This window comes from Adelges cooleyi, unplaced genomic scaffold (assembly GCF_023614345.1).
Source record: "Adelges cooleyi isolate 19-005CV unplaced genomic scaffold, UGA_ACOO_1.1 ACOO_flye_CR_arks_rails_tigmint_CR_PRNA_108, whole genome shotgun sequence".
Classification (NCBI taxonomy): Eukaryota; Metazoa; Arthropoda; class Insecta; order Hemiptera; family Adelgidae; genus Adelges; species Adelges cooleyi.
In genome coordinates, this window is record NW_026095761.1 from 1,087,078 (window position 1) to 1,108,018 (window position 20,941).

General features: G+C 30.4%; 3 protein-coding genes across 3 annotated transcripts in view; 2 read left to right on the top strand and 1 right to left on the bottom strand.

The window, feature by feature from the left end:
- Positions 1-1,455: 1,455 nt before the first annotated feature.
- On the bottom strand, positions 1,456-4,133 carry LOC126837998 (syntenin-1-like). The gene is made up of 5 exons (XM_050572062.1): positions 3,902-4,133; positions 3,528-3,746; positions 3,220-3,455; positions 2,890-3,153; positions 1,456-1,914 (listed from the first exon to the last, which is right to left on the bottom strand). Exons 1-5 carry the CDS (start codon positions 3,950-3,952, stop codon positions 1,866-1,868), a joined length of 819 nt encoding a protein of 272 aa, XP_050428019.1. The 5' UTR covers positions 3,953-4,133; the 3' UTR covers positions 1,456-1,865.
- A 57-nt stretch (positions 4,134-4,190) lies between these two features.
- Positions 4,191-7,928, top strand: LOC126837993 (xaa-Pro aminopeptidase 3-like). The gene is given in 9 exon segments (XM_050572050.1): positions 4,191-4,655; positions 4,730-4,863; positions 5,291-5,591; positions 5,669-5,853; positions 5,969-6,272; positions 6,370-6,614; positions 7,331-7,406; positions 7,409-7,450; positions 7,535-7,928. Coding segments are annotated over 9 exon segments (1,503 nt in total). The 5' UTR covers positions 4,191-4,609; the 3' UTR covers positions 7,705-7,928.
- Positions 7,929-12,264: 4,336 nt separating this feature from the next.
- Positions 12,265-20,941, top strand: part of LOC126844095 (organic cation transporter protein-like) — a 45,469-nt gene continuing 36,792 nt past the window's right edge. The window contains exons 1-2 of the mRNA XM_050581968.1: positions 12,265-12,522; positions 15,855-16,061. Coding sequence (XP_050437925.1) covers positions 15,962-16,061 — 100 coding nt within the window. The 5' untranslated portion in view covers positions 12,265-12,522; positions 15,855-15,961. The remainder of the gene's footprint in view (positions 12,523-15,854; positions 16,062-20,941) is intronic.

Here is a 20,941-nt window from a genome sequence, read left to right on the forward strand (position 1 = left end):
TTGGTGGCGGCGGCGAATAAAAAAATTGACAATAAAATTATATATTCGACCGTGCAGTGTTACCAACTTGCGGCAACGTCGTCCGTTTGCCAAAGAGATTCGCGATGGTCTCGTTGCCGTAAATCCCTTTACCAACACTGACCACTGACCACCATTACAAACTTGAATTTTCTTTACATTACAAATGTTATCGATTATTTGGTATAATGGGTATTATATTAGTATTTAGTAGTGTACTTTCCATTTTCCATAAAATTATCTTGGTATAACAACTATAACTACACTTTTTGAAAGGGGCCAAGTGCCAACACAGTTTACCATGTTTTATTTAATTTGAAAATACAATTTAAATATTCAATATTCTTATACTTATTTAAGAGTATTAGAGTACCTACTTATTAAATTATTATTGTTATTATATTATACACTTTATATAAAATTATAAATAAATGTAGAATACACAACAACAGCTGTTACAATATGCAGTTCAGTTTAGCTGCCAATATTATAAATCATGTATTTCAGTACATTATATCAGTTTAGAATATATTTACATTTATATATTTTAATTAAGTATTTAGATACTATTTTATAATTAAATCTATATGTATTTTTTAAATACATAAGAGGCAAAAACATTAAAATTTGTAATAATTGAAGAGTGGAATCAATAAAGGCTTTAAGTGCCATTTTTTTCAGCCAAGTAGGATGTATGTTCCAATGCCAATGTAACACAATAAGGCAGAAATTTCCTCGTTGATTGGCACTTGCAGCTTTTTTTGATTCCACTCTTCAATTTAGTTAATTATAATAATCTAATCAATATTTTTTACTATACAATTATTATTCGAAAAGATATATATGACCAATGTCTAGTGGCTCAGCATGTCATTTCTTAATTGAAGTATTGGAAAAAGTTAATAGTTTAAAGAAGACTAAATATCAATGTAATTGATCGCAAATAATAGACAAATAACTTTTATAAATAGACTTTACAGGAAAAGAACAGTATTCGTTTTGTATTATGTCAAGTATTTGTAATTTTTTGAAAAGCATTTTAAAAATTGTTTATAGGAATGTATTTCTTTTAAATCTTTATTTAAAAATACTATTTTAAAATTATTTTTAATAGATTGCTATATATATTTGGAATAAGTACAAGCTGTGAAATATACTAAGTATGTAATTAAAAAATTAATTTTTTGTTTTTTTATCACTAATTCATTTTGTTCATATTTTAAATGGATCTTAATTTTTTAACATTATTGTAAATACTAATACAATTTGACTTTCAATCTTTTTTCATATTTTCCTAGGCGAGGAAATTTTACCAATAATAAAAAGGACAAGTAATGCACATATTTATTTCCTATAACATATAATTTTCAAATAAGTTTTTCAAATACACATAAAACATTATTGAAAATAATCTACAACATCTAAATAGTGATAGTTGTTTAGGCTACATAAAATATTAGAATATGAAAAAAAACTAAAAAGCATAAACAAATAATATTATACATAAAATCTTTTTTTAATATCTTAAATCAATTTAGCATACACCTTAACTAACAATAAAATTGCACAGCTATTGCAATAATTTGTTGTACTGTAATCGTAATACAAACAACAAAAGATAAAATAAAAAATATTAAATTTAAAAAAAAATTTGGCTTTTCAAAGATACTATTCGTAGTAAAAAAAATGTATATATATATTATGTAAAAATTACTAATAAGTAGGAATGGGTTTTTTGAGAACAGTTAGTAATACTTTTTTTCGTATAGATATTACTTTTACATGGAAATACAAACTATAAATAAACAAAATTTGTTCTCGTTTGTTTTTTCTGTTTTTTTTTTTTTTTAAATTGAAGAATGGTCCATAATATTTTTGATCAAGGACGGCGCAATTCTGAAAAACGACAAAACATTGTAAATTTAGTATTTATCTATACTTAACATAAGACGTAATATTATATTTTACAAATATTTAACCTCCAAGCACATACATGGTACATCGCTTTTAATACAGAAAAAACATGGGGGTGTAATCGCACCTCCATGTTATTAGTAGTACAATAGCTAACAAGATGCTTTAAGATGCAACTGCTTGGAAGTTAAAATAGAAATAGCTATAATATATATATTTCATCGTAGCTTGGTATAAATACGAAAAATAAACTCATTTATTCAAATTTTTTAAAGACCTTGAAAAAATACAAAGTATAGTTTAAACACATTTTTATTTGATAATATATTTTCTGAAAAATTCATCAAATAATTTGTTTGATTTAACTTTCATTATTATTTTTTTAATAACTACAAATAATCTACTTGTATACTTCTATTATAATACACAGCGTATTATAACTTTTTTTTAATTTTAAAAAATGTTTAAGTCGATTAATAAATATTTATTTTGATTTTGTTATTTGAACTTTTAATCACAAAAAAAAAAAAATGATTTATTATACATTTTAGCTTTAATGCGAAGCAGCGATACTATTTCTCATTTAAATTTGTTCAAATAAAAATTCAAAATTAATTTATTTTTGAAATGTTATAGTATATTTTATTTTTTTTTATAATTATTTTTATTTAAATAAAAACCAGATTTAGTAAAATCTACTTTATAATTTATGTGTTTTTGAATAAGTTATGAGAAGTAATTTTGGTTTCCTCAAGACAATTATTTTTCTAGCTTGTATTTCACCGGTTAATTGACACATTTTGAAATAAATGTGTTTAATTTAATAGACTTCAAGAATGTTATAAAAAATGTTATTGTTTATAAGAGTTTTTTTTTAATAGTTTATGTAAAATATTTTTTTAAATCTCTGTTTTGTTTTTTACATTTCCTTTTAACTGTCTCTTATATGTCACATACTTTTTGATCATGTGTTCGTAAATTGAAACTGGAATAATTGTTATGGTTATCTTTTCAGGAATGTTTGATATAATTTCTAGTATATGTTTGTCTTTCATGCCAACAACATTTTGTCCGTTGATTTCCAACAGCTGATGATCTGTAAGTACACCGTTTCGAGCAGCGGATGAATCTTTGACAATTGCGTTGATCTTGCCATTTTTGAATTGAAATCCCACTCTGCCAGCACGATCTTTGTACAAGTTAATAGATCGTTCCAAAGGTCTAGACAAAAATATCACGCTATAATAATAATAAAAATAATAAATACAGCCAACATTTTTTCCATACCTGTCTCGGACAATCACGTTAATGTCGTTCAGTGGACATTCTTTGAATATTTTGTTGACTTTGTCAACGCTCATACCGGCGACAAAGGTTTCATTAATTTGCAATACCTGGTCACCAAATCTTAATCCGCCTAACGCAGCAGGGCTGTCTTTGACCACGACGCTTACAAATATACCATTATTTATAGCTGACAATTTCAGTCCCACTTGGCCTTTAGCGTCTTTGCACAATACCAACTGAGGAAATCGTGGTTTATAGGCACATCAAAATAATTCGACCAGTAGGTATAAAAATATATAGCACTTTACCTTGCGAACCCCGTTTGTCACTTGAATAGAAGGACTTTGAAACGGTATAGCTACGGTGCCCATTTGAGCTATGCTGTCCAATTCCATTCCCGAAAAATCGTTCAGCAACGGGTATAGAGATTTCAACGACTGTTGATCCATAGCCGAAGGATGTGGCGGACATATAGCCAAATGGTATGGCGGCGGATTATCATTTTCTTGGATGGCGTTGAACTGGGCCTAAAATTAACCACACCGTCAATTAAACTATAAACAATTTAAACTATTCCTAGTAGATAACCATTGATTAATTTCAAAAAACTCATTATTGTTGTTGTGAACTAATTATTATTTTTTATTACTATAGTCATAGTTAATTTTGCAAAAACACTCACTTTGGCCAATTCGTTCAGTTTTAGTTCTTCCAAAGACGGATACAACGACATGATGTTCAAACAGACTAGTGTAATATGAAATATTTGTTATAACTTGAACGGATTACGATCGATTCTTAATTCACAAAATAAAACAATAGTAGCAGTAATAATAATGGACGACAATTATTATTCTAATGTATTAAAAGTTCAAATTGATAAGGTATTTTGATCAGTAGTTATCAGTAACAATATTTATGAGCCACTAAACTCGGTAATGATAAACGTATGGGTTTTTTTATCTGTAGACGGTGACTCACGTCCAGTCACCTTAGTCACCAGATTAGAAAATTAAATTGATGTAAAACCGGACTGATGCGATTTACCGGTCAAACAAGAGTAATGATACCTATCCGTTTTCAATTTTTATCAGTTTAGCAATCAATCAATAATTCTTTGTGCCAACTAGTTTTTGGAAGATGACATGTCGAAAGCACGATAAACTTTGTTGTGCTTCTTCTGTAAGCATTTTATGACTTATGAGGTCCGCAATTTCTTTAAGTTGCTTTATCAAGAAATAAATCACCTAAACCGACACGATTGCAATATTGTCTCTAATAATTGGACATAAACCAATATGTTTTTTTAAAAATAATTAAACACTTAACGCGATATAATTATACTCAGGATTCTTTTGATCAACTTTTTGACATTTCTTTATGAAAGACGATGACGTATCCCTATGGAAATTTATCAACTTTAGGCCGTTGCACAGGTGACCATAATTTATCCAGTTTTGTATGCAAGTTATTATATCCTAACATTTATTTGATTATTTTTATGACACAGGAAAGTTGACCAATGTTTGGTTAAAATATAGTAAAAGATGCAATCATCTAGCTAGTGCCAGAAAACTGGTGAGAACAATGACTTGTGGCCAACCTACTTATGATTCTCATCCCCATTTATTGTGTGAAGGCGAAGTAAGTGTAGAATTGATTAGCGTAATTATTTTTTCACACATTAGATATGTTTTTTTCTCTACCCAAAATTATCTGTAATAATAATAATGTTTTAAGTAAAATGTGTGTTATTATTTTTAAAATAAGATTAAAAAAAATACACTATACAGATAAGTGATTAAAAACGTCTCTGTGTTGTGACATGAGGTCCCTAGTATTTTGCCTACTAGCATAACAATAATTCCTAAAATTCAAATAGTTATAACTTTTAAAGTAGATTTCTGATGTGTAATCATTTGTAGAAAGCATTATAATTCAGTAAATAAAAAGTGAATTCATACCAAAAACTCATAAATCTAGTAACATATATAATTAAAAATAAAATATTTAATGCAAGTTTTTTTTTACAAACAGTAATTTTGTATACACACATTTTTTTTTTTTGCAGCTTGTTTCTGGAATAAAAAGGGAAGAATTTTTAGTCAGGCGACGAAAACTAATGAAGTCTGTGACAAGCACTAGAAGTGATTATTATCATATTATCGTAATACCATCAGCTGTTAGAAAATACATGTCCGATCATATCCCATATCCATTTCGTCAAAATTCGGATTTTCTTTATTTAAGCGGTTGTCAAGAAACAGATTGCGCATTAGTATTATTTGGTAATTCCGATGAAAATTTTTCTTCAACTCTATTTTTGAAACCGCATGACCCACAATTTGAGTTGTGGAATGGACCTAGTACAAGTAAGTTAATATTATTTAAATTTAAATTTTTTCAAAATTATTTTATGGTTTTTGTTATAAGTAGAAATGTATTTTAGGAGCTGATCAAGCACCTCATATATTCGGTGTGGATGACGGCAAAGTTTTGCCACAACTATCGGAATTCCTAACAGATAAAATCGGAACTCAAAAAAAATGTGTGCTATGGTACAATCAGAAACAAAAAGTTCAAAATTTTGTTGATAAAACTGTAAACAATGCGGCTGCCGAAAGTAAAATTTATGTAAGTTAAATATTTCGGAGTATTATAATGTATAATAAATTTGATTTTTTAATGAATAGATTATACAGTTTTTTTAGTTGTTCTCAGTCTAATGCATTTATATTTAATACTGTAGATTGACGACACTTTAGACAATCATTGTCATGAATTACGTTTGTATAAATCACCTGCGGAACAAACACTGATGCGTGAGAGTTGTCAAATAGCGTCCAAAGCATTTATTAGCGCTATGGCTTCTACAAAACCCGGGTCGACGGAACATGAGGTGTACGCTAGGTTAGACTTTGAATGTCGAATGGGAGGAGCCGAATATCTCGCCTATCCACCTGTGGTTGCTTGCGGCAACAATGCCATTACATTGCATTATATCGATAACAAACAAAAAATTTTAGATGGAGAATTGATTCTGGTAGATGCGGGTATAAAAAAAATATTGTGTTTTGTTTTTATTTTTATAATATTATTTGATGATTAATTGTACAATGTTCCGTTATTAATTGAAAATATTTTAATAAGGTTGCGAATATCATGGCTACTCGAGTGACATATCCCGTACGTGGCCAGCAAATGGAAAGTTTTCTGATGCTCAGAAAACATTGTACGAAGCCACTTTGACTGTACAAAAAGAATTGATCGACATGTGTCAAGCATATCCTTCGTTGGACGCTTTATACGAAGCTATGTGTTTTAAACTAGGACGAGTGCTATCTGATGCACACATATTTAAAAAGAATACCAAAGAATCTAAAGACTTGTCAATGGTAACTTATGATTATCTTTTCTTGAATAATTTCAACACCTTGAATTATTTGGCTTTATTTTTTACTGTTTTTGACCTGTCCGTTTACGTTTTCACGCAGATTTGGGCAACATTTTATTAATAATACATTTTTTTTTTTTTTGATAAATAATATTACTTGTAACTTGATAAATAATAGCTAATCTGTTTATTTACTATTTATAAAAAACATTAACATCTTAGTCAATTTGAAATACATTTTCATAAATAATTAGTATTTTTCTGAAATAACTTAATATTTTTAAACAAAAACTAACTTAAGTAACTTTTAAAACAGAAGACATTGTTCATTTTAAATATTTTAAAACTGTATTTATTATTTATAAATGTGTTTAAAATCGCTTCATTCATTCAAAAAATTAAATCAATAACCATAATGTTAATGAATTTTTATGAACCATTTTTATTTCATTCGGCAAGACTGTAATCTCAAAGTCAAACAATAATAATAAATAACAAAAAAAAAATGTATTTGAAATACATAAATAAATTGTTTGATCGGTTAATAAATAAAAAATAATTCGAAACAAAATAACGATTAGCAAGTAATTTTGTCTAAAGACAGGTATTTATCGTAACTGGATGTAGAATAATAGACTCTTATAACAACGTTTTCAATTGGTTCGTTTAACATATTTTTTTAAATATTGTATAAATATTAAGTTTTTGTATTTTCAGTTATCTCGAACATTATGCCCTCACCACGTGAGTCATTATTTAGGCATGGACGTGCACGATATCGGCACTATTAAAAAAATATCAAGGCTGAATCCGGGTTTATTTTCACTATAGAACCGGGTGAGTAGTTTTTATTGTAAATTAAAATTGGTTTTCAAATGAATTTGTTTGTTAACTTTTTTTTGCAATTTTCGATTTTTTAAGGTGTTTATATTAATCAAAACAACAATTTGGTACACGACGAATTTTTGGGCCTTGGTATACGAATTGAAGACGATATATTAGTGACGGACAAAGGCATTGAAGTGTTGAGTGCAAACTGTCCCAAAGAAATAGCAGATATTGAACGAATTATGATGGGTAAAATTGAGTGATTATTGATTTAGTAATATTAGTTAAATTGTTTTCGACCATGTCAAAATAATTTAATTAGTAAGTTTATTTAAAATTTTTAATATTGTTATTTTATGAAATTGATCACGAATTCTTATTGAAATTTGTTGGCTGTGCTCTTGTTACTAACAGTACATAATTATGTTTAACGATTTTTTTTGTTTTTTTAATAAATGTTATTAATAAACTTGTTGTTTGTGCATAAGTGTTTGATACTTGTTTTTTTTTTAATTATGACGTATTAAATGAATCTCTTTATTATTTTTACTACATATTATCATCATTGCCGCGAAAAAACCTCCTATGTTTGTGCCTATTTTACGATAGTGAGGTTTTGGTATCCCTGGATACAGAAAAAATAAGCTATCGTATGATGAAATCTCCAACGTGCTATCTCCATTGTAGAATAAATGAAAAATAAAACCTAAGTATTACTTACTATAAATCGTTTTAGTGTTTCCTGAACACTTGGGTTTTAGCACATAGGAGGGTTTTTCACGGCAATGACGATATGTGTCTTGTATCATTTCTACATTTGGAGTCTACGCATAGTGACAGTATGAGGTTCATTGTCCCACAACTGATGTGCTGTAACTCAAAATTGTAAATACAAACTGTGCAAACGGTCCAGATGTTAAAGCCTTATAAATACAGAAAAAACTGAATTTAATAAACGAATAGAAAAAAATACAGTTTTCCAATTTTTATTCTTTTGTTTTTTAAATAACGTTTTTATAAAATATTTTTAATTTTTAATTTGTATACAGAATAACTACATTGTGTATTTTTGAAGTTAATGGGATAATTCTCGTAAACAAATTTAAATGTATATTTGGTTTTTATAGAAAAAAATCAATAACAATTGCCTTTAGTTTAATTGTCCAGTACATTAATATATAATAGTTAAAAGCCTTAGTCAAATGTGAAGACTTTTGATTTTACATATTTCTTCAACTAATGTATAAATGTATATATATTTTTATTATACGTGTATGTTTTAAAAATTAAAGACTCCAAAACATGAATCAGTTTTTCGCGAATGATATATTTAATTATCTTCGGGAGCTTAAAAAAGGTATCGTTTTTACAATTATTAAAAGGTTTACTCTTTTCCCTTCGAAATCGAGTAAAACCCACAAATAATTTACATATTTTTCAACTTGAAATTACGGCGCGCTAAACCTTTTTTAAAACTGGAGTAGGATTTCACAGCCGTTAGCAGCAGTAAGCCCATACTTGCTTTCTGCAGTAATGGATGAACTTACAAGGTATATCTGAATGGCGTTATGCAGAAAGCAATTATCCATCAAAGTTGTGAAAAACGAGAGTTTAGTAGAACGAGATAGACAATTTTAGATTACTTATTTTACAAAATACAACCAAACCAACATTAAAGTGCAGCGCTATCTATCATTGTTTTAAAATTATACCCAAAAAGTACATTGTGGGATGGTTGCTTTCTGCATAACGCCATTCAATTAATACTTTTAATATAAATAAATAACAATTGTAACGTAAGTAATAACAAATATTATTATTTTAAGCACATAGCTGGTACATGTTATAATATTCCTCAATTGTTATACAGGGTGAATGTCTTATCATGGGCCAGACAATATCTTACTGAGTTTAATACATAATTTAATTTTTTTTTTCATAGTGTTTTTATATAATGTGATCTCAATTTTCCAAAAATTATTATGTTTCTACCCCCTCCCAAACTAGCCTTTTTAATAGCAACGTTTGAAACTTAAATGGTAACGTATGTATTTTTAAACTTATTAAATTAAGAATATTCTACTAAAAATGTTGACTGGTCGATAACCAGTTTTGGATAACTACTTTTAAAGTTATTGAAGTTTCAAGCTTAGGGCAGGAGGGGGAAGAAACATAATCATTTGTGGAAAATTGAGATCACATTATATGAACAATACTATGAAAAAAAAAATTAATTATTAATTAAACCCAGTGAGATAATGAGTGGCCCATGATAAAGAAATCACCTATATGTATAGATATCATCTAAAATCGATTTACCGATTTATCAATTGACTTAACTAGGTACCATGTAAGTATACAAATAAGAACATTTATATACATCCATTGTAGTACCATTAGGTTGCCTATAAGCTTTGCAAAATATTTTCCCTCAATGTCAAATCTACCTACACATACTTTTTTATAAATATAAATTAGGTTTACACAAAACCAGCAAACAATTAGACGATAGTACATCCTTGGGAATAATAATTAACATCATGAGTAAACAATTGCGGGGTGAGCAGCGGGAGCAATACAGTTAGATTCTTCGTAATGAAATTCCATAACATAAAAAACAAAAATCATTTATTACGATTATATAAAAAATAAATATTATATTGAAACAATGACAATAGTATCCTTGACCTTGTCGATAAAAAAAAATGTACATAAATTAGGTTAATGGTGGTCTTGTCTTAGAAAAAATGAATCACCCGAGAAAACAGGTGTTAATTATGTAAACATCTAAGGTACGATAAGTTTTTAAAATAATATTACATAGCACTTATTCCCTTCTCAAAATCGAGAAAATTTTGGGGAAAAGCGTGGTGTAGATTTGGCCATTCATACAATTTATATAGTTAAAATATAAATATAAAAATAGGTTTGTACATAAAAACTTAAGGACAGGTACGGACATTTATGCAGTTCGATCAATACAAATAATTACAAACTAAGTAATGTACTAGAAAGCACCAACGGAGTTCCTCAAGGCACTGTGCTATCTTCTATCTTATACATATCATACCTATCGGCATTAGGCAATCTAAATACACATGGTAAACTATTCTCATAATATACAGATGACACGGCATTAATTATATCCGAAACAAATTGGGCCAATACGCCGTCTGATATGTGTTTAATAAATGGATGGTTTCTTAAACACGATTTAAGACTAAATTTCAATAAAACAAAATGTGTAGCTTTTACGCAAAGCAAAAGAACTCGGCCACATTTTTACGAAATAAAAATACACAAACTAAACTGCAAGTCTAAAATTTATTTATGTGATGTAATTAAAAAAACTGAGAATATTTTGGTGTCACATTAGAAAACGCCCCAAATGGAAAACCACCCAAACAGAATACTCACATAACAAACCTAATTAATAAAATGCGAAAATTAAACTATTCTTATATAAATGCTAGGAAAGTAGTCGATAAATCAATGTTAGGTACATATGATTTATTTTGCCATGATTCAATGAATTCTCCAATACGGTGTTACAGCTTGGGGTGGTGTAGGAATAGTTGCAAGTAATAACCTACTAATAGCGCAAAGAAGTATTATAAAAATAATTACAAAAAAAACCTAGACATTAGAGAATTTATTTAAAGACTTCAAGGTCCTTAATGTTCAACAATTATTGTTTTATCGAAACGCCCTCTATTATACTTATAAGATACATTTATTAGATTTTAAGCCAATAACCTAAGCTAATAATAATTGTTTTAAACTTGTTTTTACAAACCATTCGGCCTTTAATTAATATAAATTTGTTTTTATTTATATCTCTATTTATTTTTATATATCTGTGGTAGGGTGGCATAATGTATTATGTAAAATCAGTTTTTACTAATTTTCAGGATATTAAAAGCTAATTGACACTAACATTTTAAAATCGTTTTGTGTTTTCTAAAAATATTAAACATGTATTTGTTACATGATTAAGTCAGCAATTTAAATCTGTTATAAATATTTATGTTTGGACAGTAATAATTCAATATAGTGTGTTGGGAGGTGAAGTATAAAATAATTGATTAAATGTGACGTTTTTTGTCAACTTTTGCCATTCTACCGCGGATATTTATTATACTTAAATTATTCGGTGACGTCACGCCGTTATTATAACAATATTTTGCACGATATCGATGAGGTATTTCATTATAATATTCTATTATTATTAAACATCGTCATATTATTTTATTTTTTTCCGTCGCAGATGAACGACGATTTGCTCTGCACGTAGGGTATCGTTATTTCTTATGTATAGTAACAAATTATTTTTATTTGTTCTTTATTCATCCGACGGTTTGTCGTAAACACAGTAGCGTAATACTAATATTATATTATTTATTAATTAACGCGACAACGGGTTTGAACCGGTAGTTGACAAGAAAAAAATGTATTTATTAGATGAAAAACAAAATTATATATTTATAATTAATTAATAATTATTAATTATTATTATTCTTATACAATTATTCTGTTTGGCTTGGTACATTTATTTAATCCTCTTTCCCCTCGAATGGGTTGGTTCGCGACTACTTGTCGTTTTGGTGGTGGCAGTGAAACGCAACGCGGCGCCATGTCACATATTATTACCCATGTGTATTTTTTTCCATTACCATTAACAATAATATAACCATGTATAAATAATTTTTTTTTTTTAAATTAGGTATACATGTATTAATATTATTATTATTTTACTCACCGCGCTTCTCAATGACCCTATGGCGCCGCACAAAACCGGTGTGAGCGCGTGTACACCGCCCAAGTCGGGTTTCTGATACGGTACGCACCGCATGTCCTCGCTCGACTCGCTCTCGCCCAGTGCGTAGAATTCTTATTTTCAAATATAATTGTGACTTTTTTCCCAGTGTTTCTCTTTTGTTTTTTTTTGTTAAAATAAAAAAATCCATAGACAAAAAAAATTAAAATTCCACAATCTATTTGGTCGCGATAGTGCGTCCGCCCGTCTGTTAGTGTTATTACTTTGTTGGACGTTTTCGGTGCTGGTAACGTCAATCAGTTAAGTAAGTCTACAATTTTGAAACGACACCAAAAGGGGTGGTTTTTATTTATTTTTTTAACCACTAAAAAGCATTCGGGTTTCGCATAAAGGTCTCTTACACAACGCGTCCCGTGCCCCCAGTGACCGTTTATTCACGTGTGAGCTGTGTCATTGGTCATTTTACTAGAACATTCTTTTCTTTTAAATATTTATAATAATTAAGAACATAGTTTTTGAGATGAACTGGTTTAAAAATCACACCGTCGTAGGGGCTGTATTTTTCAAGATTGTCCCTGACAAGTTGGACAAATTGGACGCAAGGAATTGGAAAAATCAGAGGAGCTAATTTGAGTCAGTCATGTAAAATCGAAGTATATTATCCGATAGATCCGATATAATTTTCACACTCTTCCGTTCAATTAATAGTGCTAAAAATAAAATTATGCATTTTTTTAACAAAATGGTATGAAGTCTTTTAGCCATCCATGGACATAAAAATAATTCTCATAACCAATTACATATTATGTAAAGACTAAATTATTTAAACGTGCTAAGACACAAAGAAATAAATTGGCATTTATTTAAAGCACAAAGAGGTATACATATATAAATCGCTATTTATGTTTTCAAATTGTCACTCAAGAATTTAAACATAAGATTTAAGAATTTAAACATCATTTTTTAATTTAATTATTATTTTTGACTATTTCGAGTGTGAAATGTAATTTTCTCCTGTACTAAAAATGACTCTGCATAAACCAACATATGTATTTACTGACAATTTATATGAGTAATTGGAAAAAAAACAATTTGACCGAATATATATATGAACTGACTAAGTAGGTGTTCCTATTAAAAATAGACCGTAAAAAATAGAGATTGCTATTAATGATTATTATAATTGACTTGCTACGTTTTCTGTTGATTCTGTTTTTTACATAGTTGTTTTGTCAGACAGCTTACGATTCCGAGAGACTTTAATAGTTAAAATGATCAATATCTCTGCAAATAGATCTAGAAAAAATTGTTTATTACACATACAAATAGACAATAGTATATTGTTAATTGTTATTAAGTTAATTACCAGTAGGTAATACTTATAAATGGTTGAACTCAGAATAATAATAATACAAATTACACAAAAAAAGTTAATATAGTTAAATTTTGGCTGTATAAGTATGGAATTTAGTCATCTATGTCACCAATTGTGTAATACTTGGACTAATGACTATTAAAACGACCATTATCTCTAGTTCTTGTAATTCTTATAATTCTGGCTGTTTATCTAACTGTCCCAGCTTTCGTTTTTTTGGTTACGAATGTTGATACAAATCTGATTAAAATATTAGCTCAAGAACATATTGAATCCCTAGACAAACACTATTTTTTAACGTTAAACAATTTGGCGAAAACATTAAAATTTTTCACCCGGAACAGATTTTTCGGGAGAGAGTAAACTGATAAAATGTGTCACGATGGTCTTTAAAGTTTAAACCTAATCTAACCTAAACTGAAAAAGGGTTGATAAAACGCGTTGATAATATTTAGTTACAACCAATAGAAACAACCGATTTCACTTATGATGTCATGGTTTTTTTAGCCCAATTGTACTAATTATAATTTATAAATAGACTTAATTATAGATTTATTAAATTATACTTCAGAGCTATCGACGACAAAACAGCTGTCCATGTTAGCAGTCTCCAAGTTTAATAGGCAGCAGCAACTGAAGGAAATTTTTGCCTTGTGTATTTTTTAAAGAATAAATATGTATACTCTATTAACTTGATACATAACTCTGTATAATATTTCATAAATGTATATACGAACTATTGTGATTAAGGTAATTAGAGGAAAGAAACCCCCGGAAGAAATTAAAACAATAACACTATTAAATCCATTAAAGCGTTTACCAAGCTCATTAACAAATATAAACCAAAAGTTAGGCCAAATAAATCGCACAAAAAATATTTGGACGATAAAATCACTTTCAAAGAAACACTTCGATGGGTCATAAAAACTGTCATAAAACTATCTACATAAAATCGGCGATAAAAAATATCGGTAAATCTTCTCTCGGTGGGATTTTGGCGCGTACGCACCGCGAGTGGGTAGGTCGTTTTCGCCGGACTCTGTGATGAACTTATCTCGAGTTAACCTTAATATACCACAGTAAAATGATAATAATATTGTAGCGGGACTTCATTACAACTGTTTTGACTGCACCCTGGAAGTATGCCGCGCTCAGCTGACGTCGGTTCGCGCGGTTACGGCGACGGCTATAATGGTAGACAATCAATGACACCCGAAACAATAGCGTAATCCGTGTGAAGGGTACTTAACACTGGGCGGTCGACGGAACGACGGCTACCGTGTGTATTTTATATTATGTTAATTGATTCGTTTCGGACGGTTGACGTGACCCCGTGTTTGTTCTTATGTAGTCGATTATTTATTTTGTTTCGTTGACATCTCCTCGGAGCGACGGGTCGTTTGTTTAGCCAAATTTGTATTATCCGAGTGGATATGTTCTAGAGGAACTGCGCCGAAGAGCCGGGACACAGCCCATGTGTGCAAAAAGAGCGAGCCAGGATTACACATATACCTACACGGCGAATCCACGACGCATTACAACAATAATGATTATTGTTTAATACCTTCCAAGTCCTTGGTATTTATACTCAGGTCGACCCGCGTACGCGATGTTCGACCGGCAATACTAATCATATTATTCATACCTGTTATATAACGTTATAGTATTGTTATAGCAGCATAGCTACTTGCGCAGGCGACGAGTAAGCGGTTCACCGAGGTACCCGATAAAAAAAAATGTATATATATAAATATATATATGAAGACGTTATAAATATCATACACATACAAAATAAAGGTATATAATATTGTATTATGGCCGAAACGGTCGCGCGCCATTCCTTGAACTAAATTTTATACACATTACACATGTTTCGCCGATTAAGTATACGCACAATTAAAACACGAATAATAATTTTTAAAAACAATAATATTATTATAATAATACAACGTGTAATTATTATCACTTGAGCGTATGTGTTTTGGCCCCGTTACATCGCCTACCAACGCAAGTGCGCGGCTCATTGTAGGTATTATTATATTATATTATTATAACGGCGATGGTGTGTGGATATAAACGATCTAATTAAAAGCCGCACGCTTAATGATAAACAGTATAGGTACGCTCATCGGAGGCGCAGTGTCGGACTTTGTCGTTTTGAAACTCATCGACATTTCCCCACCCTCTTCCCCTACGAACCCGTCTTCCGGGCAGTAGTATTGTACCCTTTTTCGATAACGCTGCGTTTTTGTCTTTTGCAGAGAGCTTCGGCGACGACGATAAAAATTACTGAATGGAGTGCGAGACATACGCTTAAGAACAGGCGGAAAGAAATTGGAAAACAAGAAGAAAACCCACGTAGGATAACATGACCGAAAGGTGGACCGAAGAAGAGCTGGACGCGTTCCTTTTGGGCAACGGACAGAGGGCGCCGCCCGGACTGGTCAGACAGAACCGACGGCTATCCGGTAAGTGTTCACATTAACACAGACTTAAACGCCGTGCAGACATAATAACAACAATATAATGTGTCGAAAATTGCAAGATCCTCCTTCCGGGAGCCGAAGTAGTTTATTCCGAGTAGTCCAAGTGTAAGCTTGGTAGGTGCTCAAAGAATGAAATACTAATGACTAATGAGTTTTTGCGTTGTAACAGCAAAAGCTTCAACCAAACAACATAATTCGTGTACATTTTAATAGTTACAAACTGTATCTTTATATAAAAATCAGAACAACCGAATAGACTTTAATAGTCGGGCCTATGTTCGCCGTGTAGAAGGTTCGATTTCTCGTCAGCTACGCGACAATACAACTTTCTGGTTTTTAACCTTATGCATAGCCGTTTGAAAACGTCTGCTCGGCCTGGAAATAAATGAAGTTATAATTGAAGTAATTTTAAAAAAAAAATCATAAGTATAAAATATCGTGTTACTATTTTTGCAAGACGCCTTCAGCGATCCACTTTTCCGAAATTGTAGAACTTTATGATTTACAATGCAACCGTCTCTCTGCATTTCGCTTTTCTGATTTAGATCAACTGCTCGAACATTTATTCAAAATAAAACCACAACCGCAAAGCTAAGATGTGATACCTATTACATTACATTGTCGCTGTAATCGTGGAATTGGATATTATGTGTTAGGTCACGGTTGAATGAATTCTTCTCCGCACTCTTCTGTTGTTGTTATAAGTACAGAGTACTTTTTATTTATATGCTGACAGTCTGACACTATTAACTTTCCCATAGCTACATGAATTTTGTTTACGTTTTTCCAAGTGCGATTCCCAGTAATAAAACCTTGACGGGACTACTTAAAAAAAAACTGCAAAACCTATAACCTTATTTGACTATTGTATACTATTTATATTTGTTTACTACCTGTACACTAACCTTGAGAATTAGTAAATTTGACAAAGTAGGTAACCAATTGTTTACTCTTATGCGAAGCGTTTTTTTTTTTTTTATTAACGATACCAAGCTGAGATGGGTTTAGGGGGCTACTTTTAAGTGAATTGAGTAACAGTTATTATTTTAAGTTGTTTTTATAAATTAGGGGAGACAAATTATCGACTCGAACTGTATTATGTGAATTGCAGTAATTAATTACTATACATTATGTCAGAGCTAGTCGCGTTTGATATAGATGCAGTCATGATCCAAAACGATTTTTTCAAATTTCTTACTATATGTGTATATTATGTATTTTTTTCAATATGTATATTTTTTCCAGAACTATGGTTCATTCGGGTATTGTTATCACTAGAAACGAATTGCCGGGAATAATATATTTTGATTTTTGTCACCGCATCGATGACGGACGACGGTCGTGTTGCAACCGCTTTAACTGTTAATTGCAAACCTGACGTGCATACAATATAATACAGGATAACATAGTATATTATTTTGTATTTTTATTTAAATGATTTCGATCATGCGCTTACTGCGTAACTCGTGCGCTAAGATATTGGGCAAATGCCATTTGAACTCTGCGCTGTTTCGATACATCAGGAAATTCATAGTAAATGGTTGATTTTTTTTAATTGCGATTCTAGTTTTTTACCCGATCGACCACTCGTTGCTTAGGAATGTGCTCATTAACTCGCACCTCCCGCAAACGGATAGAGAGTAGACCGCTTACCACTATACTTTACCACCATAGGTAATACACGGTTAATGCACAACGTCTTGCATAATAATATTTTTTCATGTAGGTTTTATATTATTAAAAAAAAAAAAAAAAATAGTAATAATAAACAAAACGTGCGTTGCAAGACAACGAGACTGTCGTCATTTGGGAATTCGGCATGAGTATCTCTTGGAAATTCGGCTTGTATATATGTCAAACGGTAATAGGTGTTTAGTAACTATTCTACTACTATGTGGTGAGCACATCTGCACTTGATTATGATGCTATAAAACAATAATTTTAAAACATTGTATTCGTTTGAGAATGTCACAACGTATTAAACCAACCGTCCCTTCTTCTTTCTCCTACTATTCCTACGCATAGTACCGCGTGGATTTAATAATGTGATCGTTTTTTCGAGCGTTTGGTTAATAATTATTATTATATTTGTCTGCCGGCTAAACCGGTTTATATGCTGTAAGTAGTTTGGGAAAATTACGGCTAATCATGTTTTAAGTTTTATTAAACACATTTATAACAACAATATTTAGCACGTGGGTGGGTCGACAGTAAAATATTGCCTTTGAATAGAAAGTGCGTGTACTATATATACATAGCTACTGTCAAGCCTGAGTATAAATCTACTGTCAAATAACTGTTGTATATTATACAATATACGTCGTGGAATCAGTGTTTTTGAGATTACTTACTTACACCTCAATCTTGTCTCTCTCGTTTTTCCTGTCATTGGCGCAACTCCTGAACCTCTTCTTATGTACTCATTCCTAATTCTGTTCGACTAAGCCACTCTGTACGTCCATCACAACGTTCCATTTTAGTTACTCCAATTTTCCTTTAATTTCTCTAATTTAACCGTTAAACTCACATGTATCGCATTTCTATCAGTCAACACCTCTGTTGAATCTTTTTAGCACATCCAACAACAATTTATTTTATTCGCCCATCTTCATAAATTCCTCCATACTTTCTTCATACATTATCCCGATTACAAAAGTATTGAATGTACAAATGATGTGTCTTCCTTTTCATTTTGTTCCTGAATCTACTGCAACTCTTTTTATCGCTAACCAATGACTGTTTATACATTGATTTAGATATAAGTTTTCTCAATAATTAATTGTTTTTGTAAAATCTTTGTACACCGGACAAATTTGGAAATATTTCAAATCGGCCAGCAACCTTGGGCATAAATCGAAAATCATTTTAAGACCATTACCTCACAGAATATACGATTATACTGTTGTATAAGACTATTAAAATAAATATACATAACATAGACTGCGGCTGTACAGTCACACGGAGCAAATGACTTGTGTTTTCACCAAAAAACACACAAATGTTGTTCAAAATTACATCACGTGTGTCTGAAACTAGAATCGGTGTCTCCACGCCAAGGTGTCTTGACTTGCGTCTCTTAACACTCGGTCATGGCAAATTAAAGTTAGAATTTTTTTGTATTTTATTTGGGACTTTTGAATTTTGTAAGCAGATAATTCTAACAGCACTAAAAACCAGTATTTTTAAAACTTTTTTTTTTTTTCAAAACCCTCAAATACAAATGATTTTGAACTAAATTAAAAATGGCCCGTTTTATATAAACTGTATCTATACAGAGGTTGAGTAAGTTTGGAGTTTACAATAAGACACTAGTTTTTGGTTAATTTTACTAATAAAAATACCTATAAGATAGAATATTATAGTTATACATTAATGTAGTCCTTAAACGGGTTTTTCGAGAATCGTGTTATGTTAGAGTAAAATCAGTTTTAAATGATTAAAAAATAAATACTATGATTTGTTGAGATTCTTATTTGATTACATTCTTTTCCTGTTTGTGCAAAAACGTTTAGCATAGATGCATTTATGACCCAATACGATTTTTCTAAATTTATTCCTATGAATGTATTTTTGTCAAGTACACAACAACTACGGCGAAGTCAGATTTTATCGGTTGACCTTACTATTTTTGTTCTTTACAAAAACTCCATATATTTCATTTAAAAAAAAAAAAATAGTAAAATCAACTTTTTTATTTTCAACGGAATAATTACAATGGTAAGTGCGTAATATCAAATGTTATGTTTAAATTATGACAAACAACTTTTTTTTTGACGCAATATCTTTGTTTTTCATTCAAACGAAGTGATGAAAAAAAAATACTTAAAAATGTTGAGTATTTTTATTTTATTTATTTGGTACCAATTTGTAGGGATCCAGTATGAAGACAGAAAGAACGACTAACCTAAACGTGTATTAAATAGACTCTTTTAGCATATCAGAAAATATTACATTCTTGTTGTGACAAGATTTAACAAAAGTGTCACTGGCGATAACGGATAACTTGCATTTGCTTACTTTAACAAACCTAATAAATCAGGCCTTTGTTGTAAAAGTCGTGTTACGGCTCTTGTATCATAAATTTCTATTGCAACAATTATTACATTTCCTTTTTAATTATATACTTGTATTTGCGTTTGCTGTCGTTTTGCCTCCTTTAGGGTAAGGAAACATTTTTTTTTTTAATTTTATAATAGCTACACTATACATAGGTTATGGATAGTTAAGAAAACGCACGATACGATATCCTACATAATATTATTAAGATTGTTGCGAACAAAGTAAAAGAATTTTTCTCCAAGGTTAAGCGCGCGATTTATGGGTGTGTGTTACGACAGATAAAATATGATAATGTTCTGAAAAATTGCATTTAATTCGGAGTCGGTACTGTATATTGGCCATGAATGGCCTAAGAATATTATCATTATGGTTTTGTGAGAAAACTCGAACGGAACTGAGCGGGTTTAAAGCCTAGGAATACCGCACGGTTTATACAATTATATTATTATATTATGTTTTAATATGGTACACTGTAAATAAAAACAGCTTAAGTAAGCGCACGCGCAGCGGTGGTGACTATTACACTCGAGAAGATAGGCACATGTAAAAAATTAAAATATAAAACGCAAAAAAAACAAATCGACACCGCAAATTCCGCAGGATGACCTTAATCTGTTCGGCGGCTGTGGTTAAAGTCTCTATAATAAAGTTGTAAAATCTCACCGCACCGGCAAGCGTACTATTATAATAATATGGTAAATAGGAAGTAACACGTAGTATGTACTTTTTCGAGTAAATTAGTACCAATAACAATAGAGACAATACGCGATTATTACGATTGTTTGCATTGTTAATATTCAATA

What these genes read in the sequence shown, in the direction of transcription:
- LOC126837998 (XM_050572062.1), bottom strand. Translation starts at nt 3,952, where the DNA reads ATGTCGTTGTATCCGTCTTTGGAAGAACTAAAACTGAACGAATTGGCC. An exon ending in AACGTGATTGTCCGAGACAG is followed by an intron (nt 3,154 to 3,219) that starts GTATGGAAAAAA and finishes ATTTTTGTCTAG; the next exon opens with ACCTTTGGAACGATCTATTA. An exon ending in TACGAACACATGATCAAAAA is followed by an intron (nt 1,915 to 2,889) that starts GTATGTGACATA and finishes GTCGTTTTTCAG; the next exon opens with AATTGCGCCGTCCTTGATCA.